Source organism: Porites lutea, chromosome 4, assembly GCF_958299795.1.
Source record: "Porites lutea chromosome 4, jaPorLute2.1, whole genome shotgun sequence".
In the NCBI taxonomy this organism is placed as follows: Eukaryota; Metazoa; Cnidaria; class Anthozoa; order Scleractinia; family Poritidae; genus Porites; species Porites lutea.
Window position 1 is genome coordinate 33,366,403 of NC_133204.1, and position 10,592 is coordinate 33,376,994.

At 38.2% G+C, this 10,592-nt stretch overlaps 2 protein-coding genes across 2 annotated transcripts; one reads left to right on the top strand and one right to left on the bottom strand.

Annotated features, from left to right (window-relative positions):
* Nucleotides 1-791: 791 nt before the first annotated feature.
* LOC140934557 (uncharacterized) lies at nt 792-2,794 on the top strand. The gene is made up of 2 exons (XM_073384162.1): nt 792-2,502; nt 2,761-2,794. Exons 1-2 carry the CDS (start codon nt 1,109-1,111, stop codon nt 2,792-2,794), a joined length of 1,428 nt encoding a protein of 475 aa, XP_073240263.1. The 5' UTR covers nt 792-1,108.
* Nucleotides 2,795-3,303: 509 nt separating this feature from the next.
* Nucleotides 3,304-7,562, bottom strand: LOC140933352 (GFP-like fluorescent chromoprotein cFP484). Its single transcript, XM_073382892.1, has 5 exons — nt 7,444-7,562; nt 7,201-7,307; nt 5,755-5,970; nt 5,224-5,442; nt 3,304-3,742 (listed from the first exon to the last, which is right to left on the bottom strand). Exons 1-5 carry the CDS (start codon nt 7,444-7,446, stop codon nt 3,589-3,591), a joined length of 699 nt encoding a protein of 232 aa, XP_073238993.1. The 5' UTR covers nt 7,447-7,562; the 3' UTR covers nt 3,304-3,588.
* Nucleotides 7,563-10,592: the final 3,030 nt, after the last annotated feature.

The following is a 10,592-nucleotide window of genomic DNA, read 5'->3' on the forward strand; positions in this document are numbered from 1 at the left end:
TTTAGAAACTCGATTATTGATCTGAAAAAGTTTAAAGTTTCCATCGGTTGAAGCCCGCTCTAACGGCGACCTTTCAGGGGTAGAAAAAGCGGCTGATGTCTCAAATAGAGTCCAGGAGCATCGAAACAAGACACGAAGCAAACTCGCAAAAAGCAATTTTACAACTATCTCCATGACAAGTTGCAGCTAAATAATAATAATAATAATAATAATAATAATAATAATAATAGTAATAATAATAATAATAATAATAATAATAATAATAATAATAATAGAAACTTGAAGCAAACTTGACTCTGACTTGAACTCGGTCGCTCTTAAAGCATTCATGGTGCTCCCAACTTTGATTTTGTAAAAACCATCCGCTACTTCCAAAAGCAAGGAGCATAGTGAAGCAATAAAGCGTCGATTAACACTCTGGAAACAAGGGGACATTGATTTGCTGCTTAAAGAAGTGAGGTTCATTCAAGGGAAATTTGTGAATTCCAAGAAACCTAGAAAGGTTGAAGACATATCCAAAGCCTTCTCAAAGCTGGTTCTGAAAGGAAAATTGACAGCTGCAATGAAACTCCTAGATAACGAGAGCTTGTCCGGTCTGCTCGACCTATCGCCAGATGTCCTGCAAGGGCTACAGGACAAGCACCCACAGGCAGCTGATATCGCAGAGGAGAGTTTGTTACATGGCCCAATTGATTATATTCCGCCAAATGTTTATGACCTCATAGACGAAGAATCGATCTACAACTCGGCAAGTAAAACCAAGGGCTCAGCCGGACCATCTCGAATGGACGCAGAGCTGTATAAGAGAATCCTGTGCTCTAAGAATTTCAAGACCGAGGGCAAAATATTGAGAGAAGAGCTAGCCGTGTTCACAAGAAATCTGCTAAGGAAATCGTACCACCCATCCTTACTTGAAGCCTTTACGTCCTGCAGGCTTATCCCCCTTGATAAGAACCCGGGAATCAGACCAATTGGTGTTGGAGAGGTACTAAGGAGAATAGTGGTGAAAACGGTCAGCGGTTTCTTAAAGGAGGAAATAAAAGAAGCGGCGGGTCCCCTACAAGTTTGCGCTGGTCATAATGCAGGAGCGGAGGCTGCGACCCATGCAATGAGTCAAGTGTTTGTTGAAGAAGGAACAGATGGAATATTGCTAATTGATGCTAGTAACGCTCTTAACCAAATGAATAGGTCAGCGGCCTTACACAATATCCAGATTATGTGCAAAGAAATGGCGCTCTATGTTATTAACACATATAGAAGCCCATCTAGACTGTTTATTTGTGGGGGAGGTGAAATACTTTCTCGAGAAGGCACCACACAAGGAGATCCGCTAGCGATGCCATGGTACGCACTTAATACATCCATAATGATACAGAATTTGAGGGATCATTGCCCATTGGTTAAACAGGTGTGGCTTGCAGACGACTCAGCTGGAGGAGGGAGTATAGTGCAGTTATACAACTGGTACAGGCAATTGAGTAAGGAAGGTCAAAAGTTTGGTTACCTTTTGAATGGGACAAAGAGCTGGCTTATTGTGAAGTCTAGGGAACTCGCGGAGGAAGCAAAGAGGGTGTTTGGAGAGGAAGTCAACATAACGACTGAAGGTCAGCACCATCTGGGAGCAGTTATTGCGTCGCAAGAATACAAAGATCGGTATTGTGAGGAGAAGGTTCGTGCATGGAAAGAGGAAATCGAACGTCTCTCTGAAATAGCGAAGAGCCAGCCCCATCCGGCGTATATTGCTTTCACAAAAGGCTACAAGTCGAAGTTCACCTACTCCATGCGCACGATTGAATCGTTTGAAGTTTATGTCGATCCAATCCAGGAAGTGATTGAAGATTTACTACTCCCAACTTTGTTCGGTCAATCAGAGCCTCTCTTTAATGAGGTGCGCAGACTTGCTACCTTAGCAACGGGTCAAGGGGGTCTAGGCATTCCTGATCTGAAATCCGAGGCACCGCAGCAGTTTGCTGCCTCGAGACTAATAACCACCGCGCACGTAGATTCTATTACTTCACAGAGTTCCATCATGGTGCCAGGAGAAAGATCTACGGAGGAGCTAAAGAGGCATCAACAATCACTTAAGAGAGCAAGTGCTAAAGAGAAAATGGATAGCATTGATTCAAGCCTCTCCCCAGGCCTGCTGCGTCTGGTTAATCAATCGAGGGACAAGGGCGCAAGTTCTTGGCTGAATGCGATGCCTCTCGCAGACAAAGGTTTAGCCCTCAACAAGCAAGAGTTCAGAGACTCGCTACGCTTGCGTTATGACTTGCCCTTAGTCGATTTACCAGGTCACTGCATATGTGGGGATAAATTCACCGTTAGTCACGCCCTCTCTTGTAAAAAGGGGGGGTTTGTAGCGCAGAGACATGACGGTGTACGGAACTTGTTAACGACATTGATCGACAAGATCTGCAATAATGTCGAAATCGAACCACGCCTTCAACCCCTGGACAACGAGCGATTTCATTTGAGGAGCGCTGTTACAGGTTCTGAGGCAAGGTTGGACATCAAAGCGGGAGGTTTCTGGGCAAGAGGGGTTAGGGCATTTTTTGATGTTAGAGTTACTCACGTCAACTCCAAGTGTTACCAGAGTTACCAGAGTTACCAGATCTCGTTTGAACTCTTAAGATCGGTACATGCATGCGTCAGAGGTTCGCGAACGCCTTTTCGTAGCAAGATAGAGCAATCATTAGACTGTAAAATAAATGTCGCTAGTGCGGATATCTGAAATACGTGTCTATATGCTTTTATACTTAGGGCTTTTAATGGGTACTGGTTTAGCCGTCATTAGTATAATTCGATTGTATGGTCTTAATATCTCTGCATAATGGAATTCTTTATTTTATAGAATTTTGAACTTTTATTATTAATCATATCTATTTCCTCTTCTTTTATGCAAGGTTAAGTTACTTCTATTTTTTTAGAATTTGTAAATGAATATTGTTTTGATGAATTAATTAGATTTTTTGTAACAGCAGGTTGATTGTAAATAGGATTTTAATTGAGGTTTTGTAATAAAGATTTTAATTTTTTTATTTAAAAGTTTTAATTCAAATTAAGAAATAAATTAACTCAAGGATCGGATGGGGGAGGTGACTGACTGTCTGTCTCAAATTGAGTGATTGTCTGATTTTGAAGAGTCTTTGAAGCATCCACCATGCATTCCCAAAACCAAGGAGGGAAATTAACTGATAATTTTTTTTGTTAAAAGCATTTACCAGAAAAAGTCAACACTCTCCAAGCCTGCAGTAAAAAACAAACAAGCAAACAAACAAAACAAATGAACAGTCCATAACGCCCGAATTCTGCAACAAGTTTAATTCCCAGCTACAGTATTCTTATCGTATTTGTTTACAAGTGAATTTAACAACTCTGTCTCTATGATGAAATCATGCAAAAATAAAAAAGAAAAAAACTTATTTTGTTATACTTGAACTCTACAGCTACATTCGAATTCTAACAACTCCAGAAACGAATTCTTGAATCCAAAGTAACGAAAACTAATTCCCAGCACATGCCTTAAACACAGAGAGGCTTTTTTCCTCCTTGATGTTGTCTTGGCTTTTCGCTCTTTAAGCCTGTTCTTTATTTGGTGATCATAGCTGGAATCGGAGAATACCGAGCCGAAGCCTTCTCATACAATGTCACCTCTTTGAAATCTTCGCTGTGGTGCAAAATCTGAATGCGGTGGTCTATAAAGTGAAATGGCGGAAACTGCATACTTGTAGGGTTCTTAGCTCTGCAAAAAAGAAAAGAGCTGAGATCAGCACAAAACAGTACTTCATCAGGTTGCGCGAGCACGTATCTTAGCCGAATATTACAATTACCAAGTTAACAGCTTCCGATGTCTTGATAGAATTTTGTTGCTTAAACCTTATTACAGAATAACTTAATAAGGGCGCTTTGCAAAAGTCAGGACCAAAATAATTTGGAAATGAAATATTATTTAGTCTTTCCTCGAAATCAGTTTTTACTACAGCCCATCACATCCGAGCATGTCATTTAGGAATAAACTTATCTGGCTGGATAGCCCTGATTAATATATAGTGTAATTCTTCTGACGAATGCATTGGTCTGGCTAGCCAGTTCTGAAAAATGGTAAGCGCCCTAAGATGAAATGCGCGCTCTGATTGGCTGCAGGCTTCTTGGCATTGAGGGAATATAATCATAGTTGAAATGAAATGTCAAGATTTTGCTGCTCGCGCAATTATCGCTCAAGCACGTACTACAGTGGAACCTCCATTTAACGAATCCCAATATAATGAAGTCCTCGGTATAACGAAAGATTTTCTTTATCCCAGTAATAGTGAATGAAATACGTCAAAAAGGACCTCGACCGAGTAACAAAACCTCGTTATAGCGAACATGTTTTGCCAGTCCCTTGGCCCTTCAATATTTCAAGGTTCCACTGTAATTGGAGAGATTTAACTGTCTTATTTATCACTTTCCTCAACTGCTTAAGGACGATCTTTTCAAACATGCTGCATCAACTTTTTTCTGCTTATGGTGGCGTCTTTAGAAGGGCGCCCAATTACAAAGAACTGCCTTTTTCTGCAAGATATCTACTTCAAGGAGAAAATATTCCGTAGAAATTTCTAAAGCTCGAATATTACGGCTACAAATTTCGGGATAATCGTGTCATTCATCTAAAATATTGAAAAATGTTTGATTACCAACTCACCTAAGAATTTCATCTTTTATTACCAAGATATTGCGATTACTGTCTAAAAAGGCCTCCTTAAAATTTTCTGTATGAAGACAAAACGTCACCTAGAATTATCTACTATAAGGCTACTCCATTATATCCTCGAAATTTCGACAGGACCCATCATGGCCATACAGTGTAGCTAGCTGTTCGGGGTGAGATGAAAAAGCCACCAAGAAAAACTTTCGAAATGAACCAAACGTTCCCCTAAGACATCTGAACACTAGATTAATAGTTGTACGGCAGCTCCAAATTAACCAAACAGGCTTCTAAAGCCTCAAGGAAAGCATTTTAGACACTTCTGACGTATAAGGAAACAATCAGTCTTTGGGTGCCGCTGAACATTTTAAACAAGCAAAATTCGTATTTTGATAACATCTTTTTTGTTTTGTTTTGTTTTGTTTTTTTGTTTTTTGTTTTGCAAAACAAGAGGTATACCAGGCTATGCAAGCAGCAAAAACGTTTTTTATTGCTTACGTTAGATTACCAAAACACTTAAAAACGTAAACACTTACTTGTAAGTGCTATTGAAGTTACATTGGTAATGGCTACCATCTTTAAGCAACATGGCGTGGGCAATATAACCCTTCAGTTCTTCACCACTCATGTACATTATCTCAGTGGATGGCTCCCATCTCGAAACTTCCTTCTTCATAACTGGACCATTTTCTGGAAAGTCTTTCCCAGTGAAATGAATGTCATAAAAAAAACAGCCCTTGTCCTCTTTGTCCAAGCTGACGAAAGAGGGGCGAGATTTACTATGTGTACGCGACAATGCGACCATAAACATTGTTAGTTAGCAACTTATGTACTACATAAATGAAAGATAAAAATTTCGGGTTTTTCTCTTCTTCGTTTCTTTTTTACGAAAACTATTTTGAAAAAGAGGCTTACGCAGTTCTAGTTTAAAACAGAGTTTAAAAAGAAAGACACCATCCAGTAATAGCAATAGCAGGAAAGCGCGCATGAAAGCGATTATGTATCAAAGATGAAAACGACTTAAACGACTTAAGCACTGAGCACTGCAGGTTTTAGATTTTACTAACCTGATGACGCTTGTAACGTGACATTTGCCCTTGTCTTCATATTCGAAGTGTCTTTCCCAAGAATACCCCCCAGGAAACGACTGCATAAAATAGTCTGGTATGTCTTCGTATTCGGTAAATACCCTGTTGCCGTACTGGAACGCGGTTGTCAGAATATCGTAAGCGAAAGGAAGAGGTCCGCCACTTGAAACTGTAAGATAAATAGTTTGTGTTCCCCTAAAAAAAACATAAACAGGAAATCAACGTTGCGTAAGAAAACGTAAAGAAGACCGCCCTTGGCAACTGTAAGATTTATACAGTGTTTCCCTTAAAAAAAAAAAACAAGAACGGGAAAACAAGGCAGAGTAAGAAAACGTACACAGGTCCGCCCTTTGACGGTACGATTTACAGTTTGTGTGTCCCTACAAGAAACATGAAAAGGAAATCAAAGTTAAGTAAGAAAACGTAAAGAAAGCCGCCCTTGGCAACTGTAAGATTTATACAGTGTTTCCCTAAAAGAAAAAACATGAACGGGAAATCAAGGCAGAGTAAGAAAACGTACATAGGTCCGCCCTTTGACGGTGCGATTTACAGTGTGTGTTCCCCTAAAAAAAAACATGAACGGGAAATCAAAGCTGGGTAAGAAAACGACGAATTCATATGCAACGCGTGCATATACGACCGCAATTAGGCAACGGTTCAATTTCAAGTAAAAGTCTTATTTCGCTTTTAAAAGGCCATGACTCAAGATTTCAGAACCGCTAAAAGCAAGTTGTTTTCTTAGTTAATTTAATCGTAGCTTTCTTTTATATCCTAAAATATTGTATAGTCTGAGTTAATGACTTTCTTGTTTTTATAACTCAGATATTTACATTGAGTCAGTCCTACCACTTGCTTGAGAAAATGCACCTTTAGCAACATGGCTGAAATCACATGATAATGTAAAAAGGGAGGGGTGTTCATAGTCTAATCACACCACAGAGGGTGTGCCGTTCAATCTCATAAAACGTTAGATAGAAGGACAATAAAGGGTCTGTTTCAAGTAAATTCTCCTTGTGTTAAAAAAAAAAGAAAAAAAAACATACAAAACTGAGCTTGCGATCCAGCATTTTTAACTGAAGAGAAACAAAACTTGTAGTCGTAAATTCTTTTAAAAGAAATATGGCAAGGATAGGTAAGTTTTAGTTATCGATTTTTTAGCCAGGTCAGGAAGAGACTTTCCTTAAGGGTTTTAGTTCTTTGCCATAACGATCATAGGCTAGAAAACAAAAACGGCATATTTTGTTCTGCAGTGCTATGGTTGAAAGTCATAGAATCAGGTCAGACAAATTGTTGATGGTTAATCTCTTACACACAAGCAAAACGTAAAATGTATACTGAAATCTCTTCTGAACAAACCAGTTTGAAGCAAAGAGGTCAGAAGCCTGCTTAGAATGATGTAACATTTTTTTTAAAAGAATTACTTACTCTTTAGGCACTCCCTTTCCGTGTCCATCAATCGTGAACTTATGCTCGTTAACTTCACCGTCCATATGAAGCTTTATCTTCATTTCTTTTTTTACGCTTGGTGTAGTCTGCGGAATGAAAATAATTTTGGATAAACTAGATCAATTAAACGTCAAGAACTTGAAGTAAAGTTGAGTGTTGAGTAAAATAAACAGTTAGAATTAATAAAATACATTGTAAAACCTTTTCCCGTCCAGAACTTACCATAATAGTAGACTTGAAGTAAGACTGGGATAAACCTTACAGCTCTTGTTGTTTTCGATCTGCTCTCTTCCAAATCACCAGGGTGAATGGGACCTCAGCTTAGAGAATGCTGCTATAAAACTGAATGTCACACCCAAAATTTCCTTCAACCAATCACGAACCAGAGAGCCTTTGAGACAAAGCTAACATTATATATGCTCAGAACAATATGTCTATCATACCATATCTAAATACCTATGCAGCATAAATATCATCAACCACAAAAAAAAAAAGGGGGTTAAACTTGCTGACCTTGTATCATCTTGTATGCTTCAGTAAAATTACGTGACTATGTAGAGCCGAAAAAGGAATTCGAGATAGTGATAATTATTGATTTAAACGCCTGGTTTTCAGACAATGACAAAAAAAGGCGGAATTCAAAGGTTTCTCAGGATGGTGAGAACATAAATTATCCTGATAATGATTATGTTGTTAGAACATAAGCTCTGTTCTGCTTTGGTTTATTTGTGAAAACATTTGTTCCAGTCTGTAAGCAGTCTCCTCACCTTTTTGCCATTTATCCACGAGGGCAGACAGTAGGCTCTTTGCATGACTCGATCATGTGATCAACTTTCGGTAAACACGAAAACAGTTCACTTTTGAAAAATCTTATTAGCACAAGCTGAGAGAGCATATTAAAATTACGTAACCAGAGAATTTTAAGCCGTATATCTCAAAAGTAGCGATTACAACGGCCGCCGAAAGTTAGAAGCATTTGAATGAGAAAAACAACTTTTGCCACCCAGCCGCGCTTGCATGGTTTTCCGTACAAATCCTTGTAAATTCTAAATTTTTTAAGTAGTGCTTAGGGAAATATTTCATCTGCGTTTTAAAAATTTCGACATTACAAGGAAAGTAAGAAATTACAAATGCTTCCAACTTTCGGCGGCCGTTGCAATGGCTACTTTTGAGATATAGGGCTGAAAATTCTCAGATTACTTAAATTTAATATGCCCTTTCAGCTTGTGCTAACAAAAGTTTTCAAAAGTGAACTGTTTTCGTGTTTACCGAAAATTGATCACCTGATCAAGTCATGCAGAGTCTGTTGTAGTCTATTTCTTATTTTAATCAAAAACGCGACTTGAAACAATTGTAAAGTAGCTATACATAATCACAACAATTGAGGCGTTTTTGTTTTGTCAAAAGTTGAAATAAATTAAAAAATACATCCATCTGCACAGCAAAATTCTATTGCAGCACTAATCCCCATATTACGTGTTCGTGGTTTTTTCAACGTTATGACCTTAGCTTTATACATGTTGCTTTTTTGCTGTGAAGCAGCATGAGTACAAGGTAGTCTGTTATATAACGTCTATTACGAGATAACGCAGAGAGGCAAAGAAGACTCATCGGTTTTTTTCGATGGAGCAGAGATTGAGTAAAATTCTCTGTTCGGTTTTTAACCTCGTAAATATTAATACGAACCCGGCCCGGAGAACTTGAATGAGTTAATGTCATTACGAGAAACAACATATGCCTTGAGAAGAAAGGACAATTTAAACATGCCCAAGGTCAACGCAACACGCTTTAAACTTAATCCTAGCGGTATCAGGCGCCCAAGATCTGGAACAACTTGCCTGATGTCGTAAGAGCGTCGTCCGATTTCAAAACGTTCAAAAAGTGACTGTTAGAAAACGAGGCATTATTTTAGTATCGACGAATCGCCTTTCTAATCAATTTTGTAAATAATTTTTAATAGCATTGTGTATGTGACAACTCAATTTTAATTGTAAATAGCTTTCATATTGTTTTAATCATATTCTAGTATTTCTATGATGTTTCATTTACAGTGGCATACCTGTGAATTAGCTGGTAAAGTTTTATTTTTTTTTTAACTAATCCATGTAGCTATGTAGCTAGCTATGTAGAGTATGCGCCATTTAAAATAAAGTAGCTTATCATCCATGTGATATATTTGAGTCAAGACAGAAAAATGACCCCCAAAAAACGAATCAAGATGTTGAAACAAAGGATGTCTAGACCAACAACAGATACACCTTTATCTGACCTCAACCTTTTATTTTCTCTATATGCTCGAAACCCAACAATCCTTTTTCTCAATATTTTGGTGATAAAATGTGAAAACACAACCAGAAAAAAAGTAAGTGAGTTTGCAGAAAGACTCCGAATATCATGGGAAGGTTATCCAAAAATGTTTTAGCCAGTTCCGAACTTTAGAAGTTTCTTTGCGGTAAGTTATAAATGAGTTTACGTGCTCAGAGAACCTTCTAGGGAAGTTGATTTAGTTGATTACACACAAACACAGACGGCTTTTTAATTACAACTGAAAAAAAGGAATCTGAGACAGTGTATTAATCGAAAAACAGAACCCATTACAGAACACAAAGAAATGATTATATGGGAAAATTTCAACTTTTGTTTGAAATACACCTACCTCCGAAACCCCGCGAGGGGTGACGTAACGTCTATTAGATGATCTTTCTAGCTTATCATCCATGTGATCATGTCAATGGTCAAGATTTCATTCTGGTTGTCTTTACACTAGGCCGTTAAGTAAGACTTAAGAGCTGCTAAGTTTCACTTAACCACAAATTCGTGTGTGAAGGCCTAAGTAAAATCCCAAGTAACTTTACCTTACATCTCATTAAAATCAGAAAGTTGAAACGATTCAAGAAAGTTTCAAGCGACTTGAAAACCATCCTTAAAACCCCGCTTTATTACCGCCGACTTGCGGTTAACTGCGAATTTTTTCTTTCCTCTTTTTTTTTTTGAGAAAGGCGAAGCATGTCAATCAATCTTAATTATGTTGCGTGGGAAAATAGTTAATGGTTTTCAAAACACTAAATGACCGGCAGTCCGGTATTTTCAATAAATTTTACTTAGCTAAGAATCCCAACCAACAGACCTTGTCACGGTTTTCGACGCCATCTTGACGAGTAGGCAAACGCGTGAGAAATTACAGTGTTTGTATGAGAATCTAATGTCCAATAATTTCCGTAAAACGGCTGTTCTGAAAAAAACATGACTTGTAAACTAAAGCTACACAGAAAAGGATTTTACTGACAAATTTTGGGGGCCGTTACGGTGCTTAAATTTCTCCAGAAGCTTGCTTAAGATTTCCATATATTTGTCGGCAATTTTTCCCGGGA

What these genes read in the sequence shown, in the direction of transcription:
- LOC140933352 (XM_073382892.1), bottom strand. An exon ending in GGAAAGGGAGTGCCTAAAGA is followed by an intron (nt 5,971 to 7,200) that starts GTAAGTAATTCT and finishes TGTTTTTTTTAG; the next exon opens with GGGAACACAAACTATTTATC. An exon ending in CACGTTACAAGCGTCATCAG is followed by an intron (nt 5,443 to 5,754) that starts GTTAGTAAAATC and finishes CTCTTTCGTCAG; the next exon opens with CTTGGACAAAGAGGACAAGG.
- LOC140934557 (XM_073384162.1), top strand. Translation starts at nt 1,109, where the DNA reads ATGAGTCAAGTGTTTGTTGAAGAAGGAACAGATGGAATATTGCTAATT. An exon ending in GTTACAGGTTCTGAGGCAAG is followed by an intron (nt 2,503 to 2,760) that starts GTTGGACATCAA and finishes TTTTATACTTAG; the next exon opens with GGCTTTTAATGGGTACTGGT.